Source organism: Sceloporus undulatus, chromosome 6 (genome assembly GCF_019175285.1).
Source record: "Sceloporus undulatus isolate JIND9_A2432 ecotype Alabama chromosome 6, SceUnd_v1.1, whole genome shotgun sequence".
Taxonomy (NCBI): domain Eukaryota; kingdom Metazoa; phylum Chordata; class Lepidosauria; order Squamata; family Phrynosomatidae; genus Sceloporus; species Sceloporus undulatus.
In genome coordinates, this window is record NC_056527.1 from 96,568,556 (window position 1) to 96,596,222 (window position 27,667).

At 41.8% G+C, this 27,667-nt stretch overlaps 1 protein-coding gene across 1 annotated transcript; it reads right to left on the reverse strand.

Annotated features, from left to right (window-relative positions):
- Positions 1–1,753: 1,753 nt before the first annotated feature.
- Positions 1,754–27,213, reverse strand: DUSP3 (dual specificity phosphatase 3). The gene is made up of 3 exons (XM_042475435.1): positions 27,195–27,213; positions 7,512–7,738; positions 1,754–3,463 (listed from the first exon to the last, which is right to left on the reverse strand). The coding sequence occupies exons 2-3, from the start codon at positions 7,717–7,719 to the stop codon at positions 3,255–3,257; spliced, it is 417 nt and encodes a 138-aa protein (XP_042331369.1). The 5' UTR covers positions 7,720–7,738; positions 27,195–27,213; the 3' UTR covers positions 1,754–3,254.
- Between the last annotated feature and the right edge of the window lie 454 nt (positions 27,214–27,667).

Below are 27,667 nucleotides of genomic sequence, written 5' to 3' on the forward strand. Positions count from 1 at the left end.
CAAAAATTAAAATTGATATATTAATAGGCATAGTATGTGCTTGAAGTAACCAAAGTGACCAGAAGTCCTCCCCTCGTCAAATATTCTATATATGGATAACGAAGTTGGAGGACTGGTTATGAGTAATGTTCTCCTGGGCCAAAAAAAGTTCTCCAACGGGTTCTTGGGGTCGTGGTACACTATTGGCAATGGGGCAAATAAGGCCCCGTGGAGACCAGCCATTAAGGCCAGCCTGGGGGCGGAGTTGGGGTGTGGCGTTCACATGATGTACGCCTCGACTTTGCCTCCAGGGTGTGTGATGTCGTGTGCTGCTCCACAGCACGTGGCATCATGGCACTCCTCTGGCGCCGCATTCACACAACACAGTGCCAAAAGAGCACCTTAAAGGCATGGCACCGTGGTTATTGCGCCCTTTCCAGGGTGCAAAAAGGAGCCACTTTTTGCAGCTTCTTTTTGTGCCCTGGAAAGGCCAGATTGGGGATGTGGCATGGGGTTGCTGCGCCCTGGTCTAGCGCAACTGAAGGTGACTGCAAGCTGTCCCTTATGGGTACCCTGCACAGCCCCTAAGTCACCTATCCCTCCTATTATGCCATCTCTACATGTGACAGGAGGAGGAATTGTACTGAAAGTCTGGACACCATTTGGCATCTCCCACAATGCCCTAGACCAGTTCTCCAAAAGAGTGGTTCTCCAAATGTTGGACTGCAACTCCCAACAGCCCTAGCCAGCCCAGAACAATGGTGAGTAATGCTGGATCTCTTTATCACCATCTTGCACCTAGCATTTTTCTAGGGACTGTGGCTAAAAAAAAAAAGCAGCCACGACCAAAACTGTTTGGAGAATATTCTCCAACGTTTTTCCCTTTTCCTGGAGGCTGCAGCAGTTAAGAAAAAGAAAATTCTCAGAAATATTGACAGAAAAATCTCTTTTGAGGTATTTCTATTCAACTGTAACATGGAGCAAATAAGAGGTGGGGTGTTTGTGCACAAATGGGAGTTAGCAGCACAGCTTACAATTCACTCACAAGTCACTTGCTCCTGTTTGACATCCCTGTATTTCATGTTACCAGAATAAATTATGCCTATTGAATATCTGTACATACCAGCTTCTTTTGCCTAATCCATGATTTCAAAATTATTATTATAGTTATTGACAAATACTGGACCAAAAGAAGCAGATTGTTAACACCTCTTATTAAGTGCCAACAGGTGAGCAGCAGCCACCATCTTGCATTCAGTTAAACACTGTCCGATCCCACCACATGGAGCCAGAAGTTTGTCCTACCAAGACAGCAGTAACTATACATACTGGATGGCTTCAGCCGTAGCACACTGAGCCTCTACCACATTGGCCTAAATAAGAGGTGCTTTTGACACTGAAAACATGAACATGTTCATTATTAACAATATATATATATAAGGTTATTTGCATTAACAGCACATTTTCAAATGGCTTTTTCATTGCTTGTGTTCATATATATATATATACACATATACACACATATATATATATATACACACATACGCACACATACATACACCAGGTAACTATATATTTTATATATCCACAAATTTCTATGAAACACAGAGCTATACAGTAGGATTACATGGTTACAAGAAAGAGTGGCTTCTGTGTACTGAAGCAACAATAATGCCCCACCTCGTGATGCTCCAAGGGGCCAAGCTTCAAGCAGGAGCATGAGGAAAGGGAGACGTGGTGAAGTTATGTCGCTGGGTTTTTTTTTTATTTTTTAAAAAATAGATAAGTGGCAGCTCTGCAATGGTTACGTCCTGGGGTCCCTCCCCAGATCTGATGCCCTGCTCTCTCCACAGCAGTTCACCTATTGCTCAGGGGATCACACCCTGCGGGGCATCTTTTGTTCCAATACAGGAAACACAACTACAGAATCATTGCCTCAAGAATGAGAATATCACCAGTACAACTACCAGATTAAGGACAAAGGTCACTGGTAATGGCAGAGAGGTACGCTTTAGAAAAAAACTGTTTTGGAAAGAGGGATTGGTTTTGATAGCTGTGCTATTTAGTTTGGTAGCCAAGTTGTCATTTGGCTACTACAGTCAAAATGACAAAGTTACCCCGATTAAGAGAACTGATAGTTGTCTTCAAAAATCTGAAGAGCTATCAGGAAGACAATGATACAGTTTTCTGTTGCTCTGGAGAGGCAGGGCTGGAACTAATAAGTGGAAATGTCAGGAAAGGGGGATTTGGCTAAAATTAGAAAGAATATCTGAGCTGTTTGACTGTGGAACAGGAAAGGACTGATGTATCTTTCTCTATAGGAATATAAACAGGGGCTACACATCCCTCTATCAGGGGATGTGGTTATTGCACATTCCTCCAAGGAGCAGGGGACCAGGTTAGATAAACTATAAAGGACCTTCCAATTGCAAAAACATAATTCTACAAACAGTAGCACACACTGAAGGCTAGGTGGAGAAGCAATGCACAAACTGATTAGTACTATCTGCTCTGAAAACCTCTCAGGAGCATGCATTAATGGAGTTTAATCCACAAGTGATGCGCCAGCAGAATGATAGTCAGATGCCAAGGTCCAATTGACTTGCTTGTCCGAAGTCTACGGTTCTGGAGTGCCACATCTCCAGAGCCTTTTGGCAACTAGGAGTATCCCAGTGAAGAACTCAGATGGACACTATGCATGGATCATATGGGCCTAACCATCATTCTCTCAAGCCATCATGTTTGGCACATATTGGTAGCCAGGTAGGGGGATAGCCCTTGGCTCTTAATATGTTAAAAATTTTCTCATTTTAAATTTCAAAGGGAGAAGGAGCCAGTCAGAAGGCTGCTCAGGACACAGTAAACAACTGGGTAAAAATGCAGACCACCTGCACTAGAGTGAAACTTAGGGTGTGGGTGTTTTGTTTTTTTAAAAAAGGCATTCACAGTTGTGTTGCAAAGTGTGTCCAAACAAACAAAACCACACACACAATATATATATATTGCGCAAAATCCAAAGTAAAGACAGGAAACAAGCCATAGCCTGGCTGTAGGAGGTGGGAGTACTCCATTAGCGGTGTCTCAATATTGCAAGAATTCCCTGGTGTGTATTAAAAAAAATACAGCTCCCCTGCCTCTCTGCCCAAAGCAGAAGAAACATGATGGTTTCTCCTGCCTCCCCTTCATGGCCTTGCAGCTGGAGCTGTCAAATGAAAAACCACTAACGGAAGAGTTCCAGGGAAGGCATACAGAGTGGCACCAGAGCCGGGCCCTTGCTATGGTTTTTTCAACTTTCCTTCCTTCACCAATCTCTCATTGAGCTGACACAGCTGCCTCAAGAAACCATCATTGGGACCGATCTCCCGCTTCTGCCGGACAGCACTGACGGCGGTCTTAACATCCATGTTCTGCCGAAGCATGAGATAAGCGATGACCAGTGTTGGTGACCGGCTATATCCTTCGCGACAGTGGACAAATACCCGGCCTGATAGGCAAAGAAAAAGAAAAAAATTGGTATATGCAAGAATTTTGGGAGGAAAAACCGAGGACAAGTTATGAGAGACTCTTTGTGCATGTGTATAAGATATAATAATAAATAATAAAAACTTTATTTGTATACTGCTTTTCTGTGGTGATCAAAGCATAACTAATTAAGTAATACACATGGGCATGCACACATACAAAAGCCAGCATGGCATAGTGGTCTGAGTGTTGGACTGTGACTTTGTAGACCAGGGTTCAATTCCCCCACTCAGCTATGAAATCCACTGGGTGACTTTGGGCAGGTCACATGCTCTCAGCATCAGGGGAAAGCAATGGCACACCTCCTCTGAACATATCTTGTCAAGAAAACCGTTATAGGTTCGCCTTGAGGCCACCATAAGTCAGAAAAGACTTGAAGGCACACAACAACAAAAACAACAGCACATCTCCAGAGCCCTGATGCTTGGGAAGCAGTTGTAACATCAAAACAACTAGGTGGTAGAATTTAGAAGAGAAGGGGGGGAAACAGCAAGGGAGAGTTGGAGAACTTTCTTCCCAACAGGGCCAGCCCTACCATTAGGCAGTCAACTCAGGCAGCAAATGCTTTTATGGGGCAGGGGACAGCAGCGGCAGCTCTGCAACTATTCCTGCTCAGTCCCCCTGCCATTCCTCTCTGTTAAAGAAGAAATGCTCCACATGGCTTACCATGAAAGCACTAAACCAGGGGTGGGGATGCTATTGTTAGGGCATGTAAAATCAGGATTCAGCATGCAACATGCAGAAGACATGCACATGGAACAGGAAAGGCCACTGGAAGGTCTCTGCTGTGTAGCTCTGTGCAGGCTGCAAAGGAAAAATCCTCCCACGCAGAAGCTGCCAGCCAGATAAAGAACTGCTGGACTGCCAGGTACACACAAAGAGGACTTTAATCTTGGTTCTGATATTTACAATAGACTATCAAAATGCTTCGCCAGACTCCTATATAAAATCATCAGCACACTGAGAATTCAGCTCACACTCTTATATACACATACCCTCCTGGGATTTTGAGTCCTTCCCACTCCTTGCCGGCTGGCTCAGGCAACAAAATGGCTTCTTGCACAAGCCCTGCCATCAGCAGCCTTTTCTCACCCAAGTGCATCCCTACAGGCTTCCAACTTTAGCATTACAATGCTTTTTGTTTCTGTTATATTCCCTTCAACACTCAAGTTGTTTACATATTTATTCATTATTTTATCTATTTTATTTATATTTCCCCCCAGCATAGAACTCAAAGAGGCTCATATGAAGTCCAAAACCAAATATGCTAAAAACCTATTTGATACAAAGGTTTTTAAATAATAACAATAATAAACATTTTTTTTCATTAAAACACTAAATTACAGCAGTTCAAATCAAAACATATCATAGACAAAAGAGAAAACATAAAAAGACCCTTCTGTCAAACTAACTTGAAAGCTGAGCTATGGATTTTTAAAAAAGAATTATTTATCTTCTATGTACATTGCAATGCAGGAAATTGTGGGAACTAATTAAAAAAATTGTTCATAACAATGAAACAACCATACAAGTTTCTGAAGGAAATGTTAAAAATTATCTGACTGAGGAGAAACTAACAAAGAAAAACTGTTCTATTTATCTGGATGTACAAGTTGGAAGTCTTGTAATGAGGTGACATACTGTAATTAGAGATAACAATCATGGATTTTATATCTTTAAACTTTACAGTGTGCCCGCGCCATACGGGGTGCACTATATGCGGCTTTCTGCTTACGCAGAAGCCGCGTGACAATGTAAACAATGGCACGCGCACCTGTGGCACGCAAGCTGCCGCGCCGTCACATGCACATACCCCATTGTTTCCTATGGAACGTGAGCATACACTACCAAGAAGGCCTCTTTCTCATCAAACACACCTGTGATGGTGGCAGGACAGAGAGAAAGCCTTCCCCCCAAACAGCTTAAAAGTTGGGGAGGCTTGACAAGTTTTTTTCCTTGCAGACACACTTGAAATTTTGTGGAGGTGGGAAGAAGGCAAAAAGTACACGTTTGTTAGCCCAGTGTGGTGAGAAGACTTAAAGATTATATGTCCTCAGACAGCGTGGTTCAAAGTCTCCCCTGCCACAATTTTGTTTCCTTGTTTGTTTGCACTTATACAGGCACACACGCACGTGTAAATAAGCTAGCCGCTCTCCTTCGTCCACACAGTTCCATCCCCAATTTTCAAATTAATGGAGGGGGATACTAGGTACAGTGATGAAGGAGACAGAAAAGTATTTAAAGTTCCATGAAAAAGTAAGAGAAAGAAGCTATTTGTGTGCATCCAACACACTCAGAGGGCAAATGGTTGGGAAGGAGGCTGGACTAAGGCAACCATAGTCTATTGCCATTTCTCTGTCTGCCTAAGCGAGTTAAAGCAAGGTAAACTCCCAAAGGAGCAAGGGAAAAAACTCATCTCCATTTCACGCACGCATGCCCTTCTGGCACCCAAAGTCCATTTTTACCTCAGACCTCATTATGGTGAGGCTGTTTTGCTTTTGGTTCTGAGAAGGAACCCCTTTTCCTTGATCATACCAAGAAAGAAATAAAGCTTTCTTGCAGGCCATGAGATTTAAAACAATATTCCACCCTCCTCCCTTGGCCCTTGCTCAAAATATAAAAGCACATGATCTACCAGCCAATTGATAGTGATCTACAGCAAGCTGACAATAGCTGTACATCTTTGCAAAGATTAAATTGGGTGCAATTTACATGTTTTTCCTGTTAAACTTCCTATGCTGCTTTTGATTCCCACCCACACTTCTTGTGCTCCTTAAATTCAACCCTTTGCACAGCCCAAATTTGGGGTTTTAAAAATCCAAGATGCAGAATATGAGCAAGGAAAAGGGTCATATAATCAGCAGCGGGAAGGAACTAAGACAGAATGTTTGATCCTCCAGCTCCTGCTGGACAGCAACTCCCAGAAGGCCTAACAATGATGGGGGATGACAGGTATTGTAATCCAGCAACATCTGAGAGACACATGCTCCCTGGCCCTTGGGAAGCTATAGACAGCTGACCATCTTCCATCTCTCCACTAACCTATGCAGTTCAGGCCACAGTGTAACCTAAAGAATAACCAGTTCTGTCTACGAAGAGGGCAAGGCAAGGCAGGGGCACACTGGCTGAAGGCTGCAGGATAGGTCAAGCTACTGGCTGAATTACAAGAATGGGCATGAACTATGGAAAAATTGATATACAGACCCCCTGGTTAAGCAAGTCTTGAGAAACTCCTGTAGGAAAAGAAGATTTTTGCTGCTGCTTATACTTTTCCACCCTAAAGATGCTTTTTAACAAAAGAGCCAAGGAGAAAGGATTGCTTAAACCCTTTCCCACGCTAACCATTTTTTCGCATTCCCAGTCTCTCTCCCTTTCCTCCAAACTGCTTCTCCTTTGGCACTCTGTGAACATGTTTGTGAAACATAGCTCAGGTGAGAGGAGAGAAAAACAACCAGGAAGACAATGTGGAAAGAAAGAAAAAATAAAAGGAAGAAAGTGTTAAGCTCGCCCTTTACTCATCCCATCATTGACATTACATGCCAACACATATACACCTGTTCTTCTGCTCAGCTGTTACCTCCTGAACCAGCTCAGCCTTTGAGATCTTTGGAGAGAACTTTACACATGGTTCTGCCTACAGCCAATGTGCAATGAACAGTGGCACAGGCAAGGGCCCTTTCATTATGGAAATGCCAGTCTCTGGAGGTGCAATGAGAATCTTCAGCTTCAGTTATTTCTTAAGCTGTACTATTTCACACAAGCCTTTGGGTCTTTTTATGCTGGCTGAGGGGAATTTTGAGGGTGCTGTATGCTGTACACTCTTATGTATTTTCTTGCTTCTGGTTAGATCTGATGAATATTTAGACTTGTTTTATTAGTGCTAGTATTTAGTGTTTTTGTTTTCATTTTTAAGCCACTTCATGATTTGTTAGGAAAAGTAGTGTTTATATTAAATAAATACATTAATAATGAAGAAGTGTGGATTTGTTCAATTGGATTAAATATCTTACCATCTTTCTGTGCTAATGCCTTTTCAATGAAATCAGCAGCTTCCTCAAAGTAGCGGCTAAGGTTGAACTCCTGAGTGTCGTTGGCCTTGATACCATGGTAGGTGATGCCAGTTCCTTCATAAAATTCAGCATTTGTGTTCACGTGCATGAAAGACTTGCCCTCCGCTGCATTCAGGATATGGGTAATACCCAGGCGTTGCAATCGCATGACATTTTTGGCTATGAACCTATAAAAAGAAAAAGAGTGATGCAAGACAAAAAGAACAATGAGATGTTCAGCAAAATTCTTTATTAAACCCTGGATTATAAACAGGAGTTTAAGTATTCCACTTTGGAGTTCCTCTGTTAAGGATACTTCATTCTGTCCCTTTCCCATCCCGAGTCGCTTTCACATTACAGAACTATAGTCCTTTCATTCCACTTTAACTGCCATGGTAATCTATGGAATCCTGGAATTTGCAGTTATAGCGGGATCAAATTGCTATAATTGTACATGTAGATACATCTCTGGTTTGCTGCTTCACTGTTCAACAGTCTGCATTTCCAAAGCTACTAGGCATGCTCAGTCCTTGGTGGTCTGTTAGATCTACCTCCACCCTACCAGGTTTTTCTAAGATTTTATACTTCTGCAAACAGTCAGAATTCCCTCAAACCTTCCAATACTTCCCATCTTTGCATATGTGCATACACAAACCCCTATGCAGGGGTTTTAGCCAAAACAGTAATGATATTCACAACAGAAACAGGTGGAATAAAAATTACATAATTTGATTTGAGTGTCTGGCTTTACTTCTGCAGTAACCAAATGATATACTGTAATGGTAATCATTTAGCAGACAAATTACAGCTCAAAATGCTAAGCAACCGTACAGTTAGATTACTCAAATCCTTGGGGGTCAGCAAACATTTGAAGCCACATAAACCAAGGCTGGGCAATTTATGACCAGCTGGATGTTGTCTGACTGCAACTCCCATCAGAACAATAGCCAGGGGTGTGGAGAATTACAATTCAATAACTTTTTAAAGGCTGACAAACTACTACACCTAAAGATGAACACTATCCAAATGTTCTTGTTTGGATAATAAACACCATTACCTCACTAGTGTCATTTTGGAAGATTGAGACTAAAAGTCAAGCCAGTCTTTGCCTCCAATTTTATCAGGCTTGAAAAAGCAAAGGCTAGTAAACTGTAAAATAAATAAATAAAGTAAAATTACTGGGATTTTGCTTGAAAAACCTGTCCAGGGACTTCCAACCTGTCTGAAAGGGAACTCCTTCCGGGTCATCTTGCCTACCATGAAACCCAGAATACTGCAGAACATTTAAGCATTTGGTTACAGGTCAGCCTAGGCACTTTATTTACTCTACACTGCATTTTATTTACTCATCTGAGTACAATTTAGATTTTAAATAACACATATTTCCTGCATGTGTAGTCTGAAGCTTGGCCTTACATTATTTTTTTATTCACAAGTAGACATATCTCAATCCAAACCAAATTCATCAGGCACAGGCAGGAAAAGACTACACCTGTTTTCCATCATAATCTCACCACCACCACCAAAGGGGCAAGAAAGAATTTAAAAATCAAGGGGCACCAATGGAATCCCCTACCATTAGCCCCCATAAAGAAAGGTGTGAATTTGATGAGAAAAGTCAACTATGTAAAGGTAGTTTTAAGCTCACTGGCTTGTGTGGGTAGGCCTGAGCCAGATCAAGCCCCTCCTGATCGACTTGCAAAATATGAAGTCTTTAGCTTTGCTTTAGGCATTTGACATCGTGGACAGTTCAATCTTTAGACACCCCATGGCTTCCCCTCCCCCACTACTGGCAATGCTCTCCTGCAGCTATATGTTACAGGAGGGAAATCTGCTCTTTTGGATAGTTTAGTTTTGGAGGATATGGTTAGCTGCCATTTCTGAGCTTCTGAATGTGAATCTGCAGGCTGCCCTAAAATGTAGTTTGCAAAGCACACTCTCTTTTGCCAAATAAACAACCCACACAATGCTAAAAGTTCATGCTTTAAGAGATTTGAACTTCACTCGACTCATTAAAGGGCAATTCCATCCCTGCCTCTTCAGTGATTTTGCCCTCTAATTATGCCTATGTGTTATTTTTAGCTTTCCTTCAGGCTCAGTAACCATATTTAAAAATGCAACCCATATTAGCATTTCATAATGTCACTGGGACTGCTGGACAGCAAAGGATGTCAGATGGAGCAAAGCATTCTTGGTCTGCATTTATGAGTTTCCGCCTTCCTCCTCCTAAAGAGGTCTTTACCCTCACCAAGAGCTGAACCCTCTCAGGAAAGTGTGTGGTTTTATGATAATGTGGAGGGAGGTTTTTCAAGTTTTAACCAACTGCGGCATCTGTGAAATCCAAAAATTAAAGTCCTCCAAATAAAAATAGCCGGCATTTATCGTTACCACCACCACCACCATCACCCACGAATCTGCTGATATTGGGATGGACAACATATGATCACCTGCCAGAACCCCCCTCCCCTCCCATGTTTCCACATTTTAGCAGCACAGTAGCAAAACAACAATTCAATCCCACACTGCATGGGAAAACATGACCTGAACACCAGTGGAAGTTGCCCTCTACTGATCTACGAAAAGCCTAAAAATCTTAAGCGATGTACACTTGTCCCTCCATATTCGCTAGGGTTGGGGACATAAGACCCCCATGAATATGGAAAACCCGCAAATAACAAAAACACCATTATCTAAGAATCTTCAGGTCCTCCAGTGCAACTCTGTGGTCAACGTCCAACAGACATTGACCTTAGAACTGCACTGGAGGAGCTACAAATGCCTAGTAGAGTATTCTCTCTAGGAATCTCTAGGTCTTTCAGTGCAACTTTTGGTTACAGTTGACCATAGAGTTGCACAGGAGAACCTAGATATTCCTAGAGATAACATATTAATCAAATCCATGAATAATCAAATTGGCAAATATCAAAGCCGTAAATATGGAGGGATGAGCCACTGACTGACAAGATAACTCCTGTCCACAGCCTTGTTATCTGTAGAAATACAGAATGCAGAAGGGGAAGGATTGGAAAAGGAAAGCAAACATTGGAACAGCACCTAGCTCCTTCTTTGGCCAACAGACAGTGCCAGTTTGGTCTCAGTCCCAGTTCTTTCTAGAAAGGAAGGGGAAGCACATTTCCTACAGTTGCTCCTTCTCTAGCTTATAGATAGCATAAAGATAGCCAAAATATTCTTCTGACAAGAAAGCACTGAAGCCTCCAAACAGCCGATGGAACTCTGGATGGCAGATTAGTTCAAGGCAGGGATCTGAAATATGGCCTGTGGGTAGCCTGTGGCCCCCATCCGCCAAAGTCCCCTGGGGACCCTCAAGGCTTCCAAGTCTACAAAAGTTTTAAAACCCAGGTTGATTTCCTGGACTCCCAGGGTCAGGCTGGCCTCTGTTCTCTTTTCACCAGCAGCTTAAGGCATTTTTATTTAGGTAGGCTTTTGGTGGGTGAATTATACTTACATAGTATAGTGTGTTGTCTTAATGCTTTACTGGTTTTTACTGGTTTTAACTATGCCGTTTTAACTTATTTTTTAATATTAGTGATATTTAATTATTTTTTAAAAAAGCATTTATGTTACAGTCCTATCTTTTTACATTATTGTAAGCTGCCTTGAATCCCATTTTGGGTGGAAGACAGAAAATAAATCCCTTAAATAAATGAATAAATAAATATTTTTCAGACATTTTTTCCTCAAAAGGGCCTAAAATATGCCAAGCCAATCACAAACATGGTGGTTTAATCCACATCCCGACTTGGAAGCCCTCAACATCCTAGAAATCTTTCAAATACTGGGCAAAACTGGCAGCCAGAAGTGATGTTATGTCACTTTTAGTGCATCCAGGAGGCAAGGATATGGCCTATAGGAGATCATTGGGGTGATTCCTGCAATACCTCCCACAAACAAAGAAATTGCCATGAGTTGGGGCACAGATATTGCCTGCATCACTTTTCTAATAGCCAGGCTCACCCTGAAAATGATTTGTGGTTTATTTCCATTTTCATGGCATAGTGGTTTGAGTGTCAGACTATGATTGGAGACCAGAGTTTGATTCCCAGCTTGGCCATGAAACCCACTGGGTGACTGGGTGAGTCAGACACTCTCAGCCTCAGGGAAGGCAATGGCAAACCTCCTCTGAACAATTTTGCCAAGAAAACCCCATGATAAGTTTTGCCTTAAGGTTTTCAGATGTCAGAAATGACTTGAACACACACACAACAACAACAACAACAACAACAACAACAACATTAATCCACCTTCTTCACAAACACTCTCCTGGAAAGCAATGTTGTGTCCAGTAGCAGGCTCAGTAGCGGCAGAGAGAAAAGAGAAGGAGAGGGCCTGCCAGATTCCAAGGTTGAACCAAATGACTTTTAGATCCCTTTCTACTCAAGGATTCAACTTCTCTGCAGCAAGCTTATAATAAATCCACTTGGCCTTGTTCATAACTTTCTTCAGGGAACCAAGTTCCAGTGCCAAAGAAGAAAGTAAAACTTGGAAGACACACCACCAGTCACTTTTTTTCTGTTAAAAAAAAGGCTATAACAATCACATTGCACATCAAATGTCACGTCTTTTCCCACTTGAAACTGCTTTATTGACAAGAGCTGTTTGCACTCAAAGTGATGAGGCAGCTTTTTGGTTAGAAGCAACTAATATATCTAATGAAAAGGGAAGTGGGTGGAGAGACAGAACAGAAAAAGGTGAAAATCAGCACCATCCTGCAGGAACGCACTGCAATGATTTTTATGTATTGATTCATTCATGATGCTTCAAGGCTGCCCTACCATCAAGGTTCTTTGAGCAGTACACATTTTATACACACACACACCAAATAATAAAAGATACAAGGAAACTACTTTTAAAAGACAGTAAAGAGAAAAACAGAGCTTGAAGGGAAACAGCTTGGCCATTCTGAACACTGCAATCCAAAAAAGTTATTTTTCTGAGTTCTGGATAAACACCAAAAACAAGCAATGAGTACTAAAACCTCTCATAGTACAGGCACATCTTAAAATTTCAAACCAAAACCTCAATGTCATAGGGACTATGAAGACTGAGAGATTCCCCCCACACACACACACACAAAGTGTCTGCCTGCAACAAAATGAACATAAGGAAGATGGTCAGAAAGCCTCTCCAAGGAAGACTTTTTGAAAATGGGTGCTGCTGCCACTGAGAAAGCCCATACTTCTAGTAGCCACCTCCAAGATCTTTCCAGGCAGAGATAGTAGAAGGATGTCCAATGACCTCAAGGCCTGGATTTGTTGTTATTAACAGCCCTTCAGTTGTCCCCAACTCATGGCAGTCCTGTGGATGAGACATTTCCAATCCCCCTATCCTCCACTGCTCTGTTTAAGTCTTGCAGATTCATGCCCACTGTCTCCCTAATTGAGTCTATCTATCTGGCTTGCCTTCTCCCTCTCTTTCTACTGCCCTCCACCTTTTCCTAGCATTACTGTCTTTTCTAATGAGTCATGTCCTCTCATAACAGCCTTAATTTGATCATCTTGCCTTCCAGGGAAATTTCTGGCTGTATCTGCTCCCGAACCCACTTGTTTGCCTTTTTGGCTGTCCATCGTATGCTCAGCACTCTTCTCCATAACTGCATCTCAAAAGAGTTAATTTTCCTCTTATCCACTTCCTTCACTGTCCAGCTTTCGCATTCATACATGGTTGTATATTGAAGTGTAAAGATCTTGGCTAGTTCTTTCATAGCTGTACTTCCCATTCCTAGTCTTCTTCTGATTTCTTGACTGCAGATCCTTGTTCCATGCATCATTCATTTTTTTCATCTCTCCTATATAACCCTTCTGTGTATTGCATCCAACGTCTTTTTATTTCTTCTTGATCTTGTAGTATGTTCTTTCTGTTGTCATAGCATCCCAGTCTTTGGTCTGAACTTACTTTTGAGTTCCCGGATCTTGTGGAAGAAGCTTCTTGTTCTTCCTTTTTGTTGTTGTTGTTTTATATTTTTCTGCATTGTTTGTTACAATAATTCTCTTTAGTCTTGCTTGCTAGACATTGTACAGTTGCATTCATGGTTCTGGTTTTCCAGGTCTGGATAGCTTTATTTTATTCAAGGCCTAGATAGCTTTATTTTAAATAGAAGGCGATTCTTCAGGTAACCTTTGTACATGACCCTGTGCATGCTCACACACTCTCCAACAAATGTAATTCCATGCTGAGTGTGGAAGACGCTTTTTTCCCATGTGGGAAACAGGGTAAAGATTCCCCACCACCACCACTTTTACAATTGCATGTTATTATCTCTACATTCAGTGCATGGAACTCTCTCTACTTTTTTGAAAAGCAGAGAGAGTGTCACTAACAGGAAGCCTTTTTCTGCTATCAGTACTTGCCAGCCTAATCTCTAAAGGCCAGGGCACCATAAGAAGGGCTTCAGAGAATGATCTTCCCATTTTAACAGCTTCATGAGGGAGCAAGCAGTTCTAAAAATGCTGACCTGTACAGAGCTTTAAATGTTAATATTCCTGCACTGTGGACTGTATTGTCCTGCCAGTGGTTTGTCAGTTCAGATATCACCACAAGCTACACTTGTTTTCTTAATACAGTATACTAGAAAGGAATATTCTGGCTTACAGAAGGTGCCCTCTGGCCTGCAGGCAGGGATCATGCTCTCCACAAGTTCATCTTCTTCAAGCTGACCCCTGAAGAGCATCCCCATTACCTCCAATCCATGATCAAAGACAGTGAGCCCATTCACATTACAGTATTATAGTGGTATTATTCCACTTTACATGCCATGGGTTTCTCCTATGAAAGCCCCTTCTTGATTTTGCTCCTCCTTATGTAGCAAGAGGGAAAGAGGAGAGAAGCTAGTCTCAAGCAATCTTTGCAAAATAACCTTATACTCCACACACCCTTCCTAGCTCTCAAAAGGACAGCAGGGACAAAACTGGATTCCTAGCCAGTATTGGGTAGAACTCAATTCAGAGCTTTGAATGAGAAAGCAATGAGACGGGAGAGCATGGCCAGGTCCGGAACATTATTCTCACCTATCTGATCGCAATCCACGTCTGATTTAGTATACCATTTGAAGTTAACTACTGCCATAGTCTAAAAGCTTTGACTGACAAATCTATAAAAGCAACAGGCACTGAGAACTCCAGAGAAGAGGGAATGAGAGGCAGGTCTTTCTTCCCAAGGGAAGTCAGGAACTCTCACCTGCTCTAAATATAGAGCTTGAACCAGCAAGTCTTGTAATGTTACTCCTGCCTCTGGATCAATGTTACCCTCTTTGAAACATGATACTGTATTAGCCAAGAAACAGGCTGTGATCAGTTGAGGAGAGAAATCTCTGCAAACCTTTATAGCACGACTGGCTAGAGACAGAAGATTTAATAATAGTAATAATAATAATAATAATAATAATAATAATTTTATTTGTATCCCGCCCCTCTGAGAACAATTGGGGCAACAAGATTTAATACAGAACAAAAAATATTTCATTGTGTTGATTACAGGAATGGAAATTAATTATTGTATTAACCAAAAGAAAAGGCGTGTGACGGGGAATAAAGGAAAAGAGAAGAGATATAACAGGTCAGCAAGACTGTATGAGAAAGTTGTAAAGGAATGGGCAACTCGTCCCCTGCTCCCATTTTGTTGGACTTCTATCATCTGACCATTGGTCAGGGTGTTTCGGGTTGATAGAAGCTGCAATCCAACAGCATCGGAAGGGCCACAGGTTTCACAATCCTCTCTGAAGCAAGTTGGCAAAAAATACAGCTCTGGTTCTCTCCCAATCTGTTCTTCCCAAGCACAGCTAGCTAAAGGTTTGTTGCCAAAATCCCTCAAAAGACCTTGGGCTCTGGCATTTGCTTCATCACACTTTTATCATGCTTTTCCTCAATAGAAGCTCAAGCCAACATCCACAAGTCTCTTCTCTGCCCAACCCACTGGCTTCATAGTCCTGACAGGTGAAGTCAAGTGGGGATTTACTTGAAGATACATAATATATATATATGTGTGTGTGCACACATGCACGCACGCACACACGCACACACTTCCCATTTCCTATCTATCTCATCATATTGGCTTTCACTTGTGCACTTCTGAGCTCTGTGCTTGGAAAGGACATCATCCTCACAAACATGTATACTTCCTAGGAAAATCCTCAATGCAGCAGCCTTTGAATTCAACCATGATGAATCAAAGCTGGATATAAATGTAAGAAATAAACGTCCTAGCAGTTCCTAACTGGTTAGGCCAAATATCTTTTATTTTATTTCAAAGAGATTTTAGGAAGACAAGGAGAGACACTGAAAGAGGGAAAAGAAAAAGAAAAAAGAGAAGAAGGGAGGAGAAAAAAAGTGTGTGGGGGGGAGTATCTGAAGTCCAAACCATGTGGAAGTGGTTCAGTGATGGCTTTGCTGGAACACCGACTGGGACAATCTTGAGGAAAGTATTCTCACACACACAAAAATCAGCTCCATGGGAAAGACCTCAATGGAGAAAGCATTACAGAGACAAAAGAGAGCTACAACCAAAAAGCCAGTACTGTACCCTGTTTTCACTTTCCAGATCACTGTGTGACCTGGAAAGGCAGGGGTGATTTGCATGTATATTGTTTGTTGGTAATGGCAGTCCTCAGGATGTGAGGGTCTGCAGAAGAGGATTAATGTCTGCTTGATTAGTGCTCATTGTCTGCTGGGAAACCCCTGACCCTGGGAGATTTCTCATTTGCATTTGTTGAATCTTTATCTTGCTGTCTTTCAGGACTAGTAGCCAAACCCTGTTTACTTTAAGGGATTCCTCTTTCCTGTTGAAATTGTCCAAGTGTTTGTGGATTTCAATGGCTTCCCTGTGCATCCTGACATGGTAGTGGTTGGCATGGTCCAGAATTTCAGGATTTTCAAACAGTATTTTATGCCCAGGATGGTTTGTAACATGTTCTGCTACTGCTGATTTTTCTGGCTGGCCCAGTCTGCAGTGTCTCTCGTGTTCCTTGATTCTTGTTTGCATACTGCATTTGGTGGTCCCTATGTAGACTTGTCTGCAGCTGCATGGTATGCGGTAAACTCCTGCGGCTGTGAGAAGGTCCAGGTCACACAATATATATAGCCAAGTCCTTTCCAGGCAAACATTCTCTGAAGATGCTAACCACAGATGCTGGTGAAACGTCAGGAAGAAACTCTGCTAGAACATGGCCACATAGCCCGAAAAACCCACAAAAACTATTATCATCTTTTCTAATGAATCATATTGTCTCTTGATGCGTCCAGATTTCAGAAGCAAACATAGAGATTGAAAATACTATAGCATGGACAATGACTTTAAACCTGAAGAGCTTAGCTAATGCCTTCACAGCTGCCCTTCTAAGACCCAATCTTCCTGTTTCTTGACTAGTCTTCATTTTGATATACGACCGAATCAAAGTATAGAAAGTAATCTGACTATTTTGATGTCTTCATCTTCCAGTTATGTAAATCATTTGTGGTCATTATTTTTCTTGAAGCTCTTGATCAGACAAATAGAAATTGGATTAAATATTGGTAGACCTCAATAGTGCACCATCTGCATTCTTCTCTCTCCTATCTCATGCCTATTGAAGAAACAGAAAGAAAATAGTTTGGGGAAATGATAGTAGAAGACATTGATTGGTAGAAATGCTGACAAGGTCATTGGTACAGGATTGCTAGCTAAGCAGGGCATCTATGCATTTTAAGATACTTGGAAGGAAAGGTCAAACGTGAACTAGAAATAGAGAGTAAAGAACTGCAGCATTTGCACAAAAAATATAAATAAATAAAAAGGGGTAAACAATTCAGGAAGGACAGGAACAAGAGCTGCTGAAACAAAATTAAAATCTAAAGGTTAGCTCAAGGTATAATCTAGAACACCGCTACTCAGAGTTGTAGTCCATAAGCCATTAGCTGCTGATCCTTGGAGTGTCCAGAAGAGCAAGAAACTAGTGTAGACAATGGGCACATGTGCAGTACTGATTCCTAGTACATTGTGGGGGGAAATGGCTGGTCTTCCACATCTGGTAATCTGAGAAGCACAGATCTGGAGGACATGAAATATGTACCAATTAAATATTAATTTTGTAAGATGTTTGAACTGGCAAACCATGTGAGGATCAGAAAGCACGGTTTGAAGAGAGTTTTAAAAGTGTGGTTTACACCAATGCATGCTGACTGATAATCTAAAAATCTGTTGCTCTCCCTCCACAGAACAATGTATTTAGACTCTGAAGTGCTAAACAAAAACAGGCAAGTCACTCTAAGCCAGGTATGGCAACCATGTGGTCCTCCAGATATGGTTGGACTGTAACTTAACAGCATCCCTCACATTGATTATACTGGTTAAGGCAAATGGGAATTGCAGTCTGGCTACACCTAAAGGGCTACACAATTCTAACTTCTGCTCCCAACATGGTTTGCCTGTACACTTAGATGCTCAAATTAGGATCTGAATTTTAAACAACAACTGACAAAACACAAGAGTTTATCAAATGGGAGGAATTTCTCTTAAATTCGAATGAAAAGAAAGTGGGGCCAGAACGCATTCACTTGAAGTCGCTAGTTTCGCACAATTACGTGAATACGCATTGCATTCGAACTGGCTCCCCATTGCCCGAAAATAGCATGCCATTGCTCGAATTTGCACGCGGCAGTCTATCATGCAATAACGTGAAACCTCATGATTGCGTTCGGACTGACTTCTCATTGCCCGAATTTGCGTGTGGCAGTCTATCACACAATAACGTTAAACCCCATGATTGCGTTCAGATTGCCCTTGTCTGATTAACTCCACAGACTCTCTCTCACTCTCTCTGACATGAAAATAAAAAATCCACAAGCAACAATATCTTTATTGGGCCTACTCCAAAGCATAAAACAGCATGTTGAGAGAGATCTCAATAGAGTCATGCTGTTCTTGCGATGACCAAAATGTTATAAAGGAATTTTCAGATTAAGAATCCTGGGAATACTAAAGACTATGAATACAAGAACACCCTTCTGAGGCTTCTGCTCTGTTACCTCATTATTTTTCCTACCAGTTCCAAGGTTCTGTCTAAACCTCCACTGCCACCAAACGTGATGACTACTGCAAACATTACTGCAATCACTAAGAATAAGGGCTTTCCCTTATCTCTGCTTCAGCCAACAATGCAAAAACTTCCTCCTGTCCCACCTGTGTACCGCCAACAGTGAGGACCTCCTAGATGTCCTCAGGGTTCCTGTGCAGGATATTATCAACTTCTATCCCTCCTAACTCTCTAGGCTGCCACCACAGGAATCGTGTCTGAACCCAATCTTTATATATCTAGCGTTCCCGGAAGCCAATAGTATATGATACAAAAACAATGCTTTATTAGCAGAAGATTGACATGCCAAAACAGATTAATAACTTCTTAAAACATTTAAAGGAGATATTTAACTCTCACACACTTCTCCCAACTAAACACCACTCATTAAGCCCTAAACCGGACTGACTCGGGAATTAACTGCAGAATTAAACAGTTTGATACCATTTTAAGTGCCATGACGCTATCCCACAGAATCCTGGGATTTGTAGTTGGTTGATGTATTCAGTCTGGTGTCTCTGGTGCCTCACCAAACAACAAATCCCAGGATTCTGAAGGACAGAATCATGTCAGTTAAAATGGTGCCAAACTGCTTTAATATGCACTGCGGATATACCTCCACTTTCTGAACCCTACTCCTCACTTATTCACTCCACTCCACAACTCTCAAATTAGCCATACCAACTATCATTCGCCAACTTTATTCAAGACATCCAATCAATCATTACGCTTTCCCAACATCCTCCTAACAGTCCTTACCTTATTACCATCACACAGTAGTACCTAATACACAACACAACATTTTCCATAAAAGGTCTATGAAATCACAGCCCTTGTGCCATGAGACCAACGATGCACTGATTCCAACATCACATACACAAACCAAACCAAAACAGTCATCACCCCCGTTTCATAGCCAGCATCATCAATCAGGTTTCTCACTTCATACACAAGCATGAAGTGAAACAAAGGAGGAGGATTCCCACTTTTACAACTATGATTGCACACATATCAGGGCAAGAACAGGATCTCAAGGACTGATCACTCTCTAGTCAGCTGTAAGTCCTAAAAATGCCAAAGGTAATTTCCCAAATAAGACATAGCTACAGGATCCATTCTCTCTTAGGCTGCATCTGTACTGCAGACATAATCCAATTTGACACCACTTCCAACTGTCATGGCTGAACACTATGGAATTCTGGGAACTCTACTGAGACAGTTAGCCTTCTCTGTCAGAAAGTTCTGGTGCCACAACAAACTACAATTCCCAGAATTCCATAGCACTGAGCCATGGCAGTTAAAGTGGTAACAAATTAGATTGTTTTTGCAGTGTGGATGGCCTCTTAGACATTGCATGGGTTAAGTTCTAAAGGTAGGTAGACTGAAGATTATTTCATAAAACCATAGAATCACAGAGTTGAAAGAGACTACAAGGGCTATCCAGTCCAACCCCTTGCCATGCAGGAACTCACAATCAAAGCACCCCTGACAGATCCATTTATCTCAATGGATTAACTATCCCTGAATCTTCCCAAGACTGGTCTTTAAAAAAGTACGCTATCCAGAAAACAGGCACAGGCCTTCCTCCCTTCCAGTCTTCTGGATTCCTTCTGGATTTAAACACATTGCAACAGGTATCACAACATCCTGTTAAACTACTTCCTCTCTTACCCACTTCCTCTCCTATCAAGAAAACATAACTTTAAAACACACACACACAATTTAATACATCTCTTTACTTTTCAGCCATATAGTGAAGGACATTGATTTTTCTTTTTACTAGCTCTGCTTTGATATACAGAAATACAGCAAGTATGGCTTTGCCACAATTTATCTCAGTCTTCCCTAATGTAGTATCCTCCAGATTATTTCAAACCACAAAGTCCACTGGTCTCAATTAACATGGTCAATGGTGAATTGAAGTCCCAAACATCTGGAGGACAACAGGAAGATGAAGGAGGATTTGTTCAGTACCTGGGAAACATAACTATACATGTTGTTTTTCCTGTTAAAGCAAAAAGGAGGGCTGCTTAAGAACAATAACAACCCTATATGTATATACATATCTACAGCTTTTCCTTACACGTCAAATAAGCTAAAGCCACCATATTGTACACAATGACCTAACAGTAAGCCTTGCTGAACATAGTAGAATTTACATCCAAATAAGCGTACAGAGGCCCATGCTATAAATCCAGGCACATGTCCTTAAAAGAAACACCCACACTATCTTCACTGACCAAACAGGCTGTCAGTATTTTTAGACAGTGTGATTGCATTTGGAAGATAAGCACTGCAGATATTATATGATTTAAGGTGAAATGAAGTAAATATGTACATAATAAAACTGTTTACATAAGCCCAAAATTTCTGTTCAGCGTATCTAGGACTAAGACAAAATGGTGCACTGCGGTTCGCAGTTAAACCTGTAGTCAACCAGATTCAATGGCTGAGTCTAAAAGATATAGTTCTGTAATCCTAGATACCAAAAGCACTCATTTCCCAGATTCTTCCATTGCCAAAATATCACCATCCACACTCAAGAGGGAGGTTTTACCCTGCTTTTTGCGGGGAGGGCAGACCCCAACATTTGCAGCGTGGCATAGTGGTTTGAGCAGTGGACTATGACTCTGGAGACCATAGTTCGATTCCCCGCTCAGCCAAAAAATGCACTGGGTGACCTTGGGCAAGTCACACTTTCACAGCCTCAGGATGGGAAAGACAACCCCCCCTCCCCTCGCAGAAACCTGCCAAGAAAACCCTGTGATAGGTTTGCCTTAGGGTCACCATAAGTCAGAAATGACTTAAAGGCACACACCACCACCAACAACAAAAAATTAGAATGAGAAGACTATCCCAATAAGACTGAGCATGTTCACTAGTCATTGACTATTGATAGGAGTACAGTATCTTTGAACAGGACGCAACTGGCTGGCGCCACGAAAAGACTCTAGTATTTTGTTAAGGATTCCACTTGTACTATATTGTTTTATAACTTAGACAAGTCAATCATACACACATAACCCCTCCCCAAGTCCGAGAATAAAGTAATATTAAACTGGAACTGGGCCAGGAAAAAATAGCACTGTAGAAACCAACCTTTTTTGGTGCTATGTTGAGCTTTCAGCAAAAGCATGAATCATATAGAGAAGGTGATGGGCATTTGTACTTTATATGCCAGCTGAAGATAATATAGTATGCTTGAAAGAAGAGGTGCAAAGACATCCACCTAGACTAAATACATGCCACAAATATAATACACAAGGAAAGAAGAAAGGATTTCCTTCAGTATTTGGGAAATACTTTTAACAAGTAGCCTAGAGACCTGCTAACATTTTGGCTGCTGCACTGCAATTCTGCAGTAGTTCTTTACAGAATAACTATACTCTGCAAAATGACACACTCCAAGAATTATTTGCAGATAGCTCACGGCTCAGGCATGTAAACAGCCCCAAGTTAAATCACCAGTATTTCTAGTTAAACACATCAGATAACAAGAGATGTAAATTACCCGTACTTGAAACCTTGGAGGGCTGCTGCCTATTTGAGTAGTAGATAATGTTAGGCTAGACTAACAAAGAATCTGGACTGATACAATACAGTTTCCTAAGTTTGAGTCTGCTATAGAAACTCAAAGAACAAAGAAGTCGCTTCCAAGGAGAGCAAAATATTCTTTTGCTAGTGTCTCTATGGGCCCAAGACAGGCCAAAATAAAGCTGCTTCAGGTCACTTTGGGGGTATGCTGTTTAAATGATGCATGCATCCTAAGAGGCTGGAAGCCACACCAAGTCCTAAGGACTGGAGCACAACTTTGGTGCAGCTTCTGGCCTCTTAAGATGCATATGTCATTTAAACAGCAAACCTCCAAAGTGACCTGAAGCAGCTTTATTTTGGCCTGTCTTTTTGGGCCCTATGGCGCGTTACATATGCGCACAAAGTACATGCTCTGCGCGTACTAGGGTTAGGAAGAGGCATGCTAGGATTAGGAAGGGTCGCCCCTTCCTAACGGCCCCCAACCCTAGTACGCGCAGAGTGCGTACGAAATGGCGGCACCCGTCCACACGGGGGCGCCATTTTGACGTTGCGGACGCATAGCACTTCTTTTCCACTACATCTGGGAACCTCGCGGTTTGGCTGCTGTGGTTCCCGGATGCAGCAACAGGTGCCCGCTGGCAGACCGCTGCTTTTAGGCGGTCTGTAACGTGCCTATGTTTCCTTTTTTTAAATGTTCTGTTTGTACTCATTCATCCTCACAGGGTCTATCAAATTCCAGTGGAAACCTTAAAATCATAATGCACCATTGACTTGAGTTGGTTCTTGCGGTGGAGATGGTTTTTGAACAGAAAAACCCACAAAGTAACACTAATAGATGCGCAAGTGAAGTATGGATGAGTATGGATACATATCATCTGTCCTTTCTCCGATTCAAGTGGAGCGAGCTACTGCTTCAGCAATGAGACCAAATGTATATATAGAAACTGGAGACCTTTTACAAATCCAGAATCAGGCAGGTTTTTTTATGAATTCCCTCCTCATTCTGAGTAATCCCATGTGTATTTAGCTAGCAATCTGCCAGCAACCCTGATGCCCTGCTTGGCTCTCTGTATCTTCTATTCCTGTGGTCCCAGGAGTGATGGGGCAGTGAGGAAGAGGTTGTGGGAGATGATGGGTACACAACTGGTGCAGAGGATCCAAAAAGATGGAGGAGACAACTGGATCCAGATAAACAATGTGAAGCCCTCCAGAAGCATCTGAATCCATATGTTCCTCAACCTCATTGGCAGTGCATAGGCCTGCTGGGACAGTTCAAAGAGATCCCAGTCCTGGGTAGGGATGAACACCAACACTATCATATTGCTTCAAAAGCATGTTAAACATTTTGTTGTTGTTGTTGTTGTGCACTTTCAAGTCGTTTCCATCTTATGGCGACCCTGAATCATGTTTACTTGACAAGTTTCTTCAGAGGGAGCTTGCCATTGCTCTACTCTGAGGCTGAGAGAGTGTGACTTGCCCAAGGTCACCCAGCAGGTTTACATGGCTGAGCCAGGATTTGAACATTGGGCTACAGAGTACTTCTTAGAACACAAGTTTGATTTACAACAGTTCTTGGTCTCTTACCTCCCCCCTGCCCCCAGACTTGCTTAGGTATCTTCATTTCTCTAATAATATTAGTGTTCATCTAAAAAATGTTTCTATTAAGTTGAGGGATGCAGACTAAACTTACTAACCAGGGTCTGTTGCTGAGAGTCAAACTACACAGTCCTCAAAACCAGAAATCCTGGCAGGGAAGAGATGGGAAATCGAAGCCAATTCCCAAAAATGAAGTGGGAGTGGGGTAGGGAGAAGAAATGACCTATTTCTCTTTGGCTGAACCACACCCGGAATAAGGACACACTGTTCTTCTTTCACACGGATCCTGTAAGGATCAATATCTCAGCTCAGGCCTGGCCTATACATGCAGCAGAATAAGTGGCGAAATAGGACCGTGGGATGTATCAATTCAGAATGGAGGTAGAGGAACATTTTTAAAATGCACAGCCATGTTTTTAAAAAGTTCCATGCTGCAAAGTGTGGGGGAAGGAGCCAGCAAAGCAGGGACAAAGAGAGCACTATTTGTTTATCATGTACTTCCAAGGAATTTTTCATAATCATTGAAGAATGCTCCATAAAGGTGTTTCCTTTCCTGTAGTTGCAGAATTCCTTTCTGCCTTCTGAAGTCATTCTTCTATATCTTAAGACAGTCATTCTTTTGCTCCTGAGGTGGAAAGACATCAGGTGCTTTTAGAAGATTTCCTGGGCTCTGGCCAAAAGAAAACAATACTTCTCTGCTCCAGTAAGCCAGTTGGCTTGCAAAATGCCACAGTAGTACCTACCATCTATCTGCCTTGTCACTATAACTAACTTTATGGGGAGGCTGCAGAGTTCAGAGGTAGAGCACATATTTCATATAAGCCAGACCCAGCTTCAATCCAGCATCCCCTGTTTTGTTTTGTTTTCAATTCCAGATAACACCTTTCTGCCTATGGCCCAAGGGACATACTACAAGTAAGGGAAATATTGGTCTCTAGACAGACTACAGTAATAGTATCCATATAAGGCAGCTTCCTAGAAACATGTATAAGTTGATACACACACACACACACATATATATACACATACACACACACACACACAAAGAGACTTGCAAATTAAAAGAATACAGTTAAAAACATACCACAGCCCTGATGCTGCTGTATATAAGTGTTTGTTTGTGTGTGTGTATAGATAAAGAGAGAGAGAGAATATGTGTGTGTGTAAATTAACACACTGCCACCTGAAAAACATTTCATAGGGAAGGCAAACCAGGAGTGGGGTGGTTTAGGCAGGTCTTCTTTTAGGACTAAGGTATCTCACAATGTACAGTACAACTTATGGACAAAGAAAGGCCATGTTGAGTACTCCATAAACAAAGCCTTACATCTAGAGATGTGAATTGTGTGGCCTTCAGGATGTTGCTGGACTACAGATCTTAGCATCCCTCACCACTGGATATGTTGTGATAGGGTTGCTGCAACTTGCAGACAAATAGCGTCTGGAGGGCCACATAGTTCCATATCCTCCTAAATGTCACAGATAAAATCCGGCAGATGTGTGGCCAAGCAACATTAGGGTATGGTCAAGATGCCAAACACAATAAAGGCAAAACAAACAAAAACAAACAGATTCATTTATATACCACTTCATACTGAACTAACAGTGTTTAAGCGGTTTACAACTGTAAGCTAATTGCCCCCAACAATCTGGGTACTCATTTTAGCAACCTCAGAAGAATGCAAGCCTGAGTCGTATGTGGTTCCACTCCAACTTTAGCCAATTCCAGAGTTTTCTCTCTAGAACAGTGTCCAGAAAGATCAGGGTCTTTTCCCATCCTCTTTTTTCAATGCCTATTTCAACATGATCCCACAAGCATCATCTAGAATCCATATATTTCTTCTATACGCAGGGAAAAAAGTTAATTCAAGTTGTAAAGTCCAAAGCCAAAGCCAATGTCACACTCCAGCCAACAAAGCTTTCTCATACAACGTGCAGATGCCAGAAATCTCAATAAAAAAAGTTTATAAGTGGCCCTGGTTGAAACAGCGCAACGTTCAGTCTTAAAACTCATACAAAAACAACTGCCAACATAATGGAAAGGATTTAAATTCCTAGAAAGTAGGTTTGGGACCAAGCTGTCAAGCAATTCTCTCTTCAGCCCCAGGCTTTATCCAAATTAGCGCTGAATTATAATCACTCATTCTGACCAAAAAATTTCTCTTATGTATCATGACCATACATTACACTTATTATTATTATTATTATTATTATTATTATTATTATTATTTGGTAGATGGAAAACTTGATCTTATTCTTTCTATCTACAGAGCCCACCCACAAAGCACAGAAAACATTAAGTAAATAAGAACATAGTGAATGCCTTTCTCAGCTCAATATAACTGTAATTGATGGGTAAAACCCTAACTTTGGATGCAAAAGAACTCAAGTTCAGTTCCAGGCATCTCCAGTTAAAAGGGATCAGGTAGCATGTGGTGGCAAAACCTCTCATTTGAGAAACCATAGCCAGTCAAAGCTGACAGTATTAAGCTTCGACAGACCAATGCTATGAAAAGCAAGGAAGGCAGAGGAGAGAGAAAAAGGAATGTAGCAACACCTTTTAAGACTAACCGGTTTTTATCTTAGCATGAGCTTTTGTGGATACAACCCCACTCTTCAGATGCAGTAGAGAGTTATATCAGATGCAATACTCTGTGTGTATGTGTTGTGTGACTAGACATGTGAAAAAGTGGGTTTATAACCCATGCTAGAATAAAAAGCAGTGAATGTTAAAGGTGCTGCCACATTCCTTTTCTTCTCCTCTTCCCATCCTCCTTTTTAATGCTGCAAGAGACTAGCATGGCTGCTTCTTTGGAAACAGACCAGTGGACTCAATATGAAAATGATTCTCTTCTTCTTTTCCTTTACTAGAAGTAAAGAGGCCCTTGGTTTTCCAGATGTTTTCAGCTTCCAATTCTCATAAGCCTTTGCTGACACGGTCAATGGCAAATTGGCAATGGATTATGGGAACTGTAATTCAAAACATCTGAAGCGGGCCTAAGGTTTGCCAGCCCTGATGTGTGTAAAAAGGAGCATCCAGACCAGAAGCTGTGTCTATTTGGCAAGCTTTCTGGTGCAATCTCTCACATCTGGGAAGCAGTAATGTGTAGCCTGAGGGCCAGTCTGATGCAGTGCTTTGCATGTTGGCCTATGACTCTATAGAGAACAGGATTCGAATCCAGGCTCAGCCATGAAACCCGCTGGGTGATCTTAGACAAGTCATACGCTCTTGGCCTCAGAGGATGGCAATGGCAAACCCCCTCTGAAGAAATCAACGCCATGATGAAAACCCTTAGGGTCACGGTATGTTGGAAACAACTGGAAGGCACACAACAACAACAACGACAACAACATGTATCTTTCCAATGGAGCTTTTGAAAGGCAAATATTTCTTGGCTTCGGTCCTCCTGGCTGTGAAATGGGAACAGAGACTGTGACTTTCCCAAATTCACCTTGTGGGTTTTCATGGCTGAGCTGGGATTTGAACTCTGATCTCCAGAGTCATAGTCCAATGTTCAAGCTGCAAAGAGATATTGATACCATTAATCACCATCATCATCTTAGATCCCCAAAGATTTCCAGTTGTCTTATTCATGTTGTTAGTGGTACTGATCTATATAAGGCAGCCTCCAACACATGTGAGTTGCTTTAACAATAAACTACAGCTCCCAGGATTCCCTAGCACTGAGCCAAGGCAGTTAAAGTGGTCTCAAACTGGATTATTTCCGGTGCCACAACAAACTACAATTCCCAGGATGCCATAGCATTGAGCCAGGGCAGTTAAAGTGGTCTCAAACTGGATTATTTCTGACCGTGTGTGTTTGGGCCCTTAATAGTAATAGAGGCTGCGTCCACAGTGCAGAAACACACCACTAACTGCCCTGGTTCGGTGCTGGGGAATCCTGGGAACTGTAGTTTGTTGTGT

Coding starts and splice junctions, on each gene's coding strand:
- DUSP3 (XM_042475435.1), bottom strand. CDS start 7,719: ATGCGATTGCAACGCCTGGGTATTACCCATATCCTGAATGCAGCGGAG. Junction 3,464..7,511: donor GGCATTAGCACAGAAAGATG/GTAAGATATTTA, acceptor TTTGCCTATCAG/GCCGGGTATTTGTCCACTGT.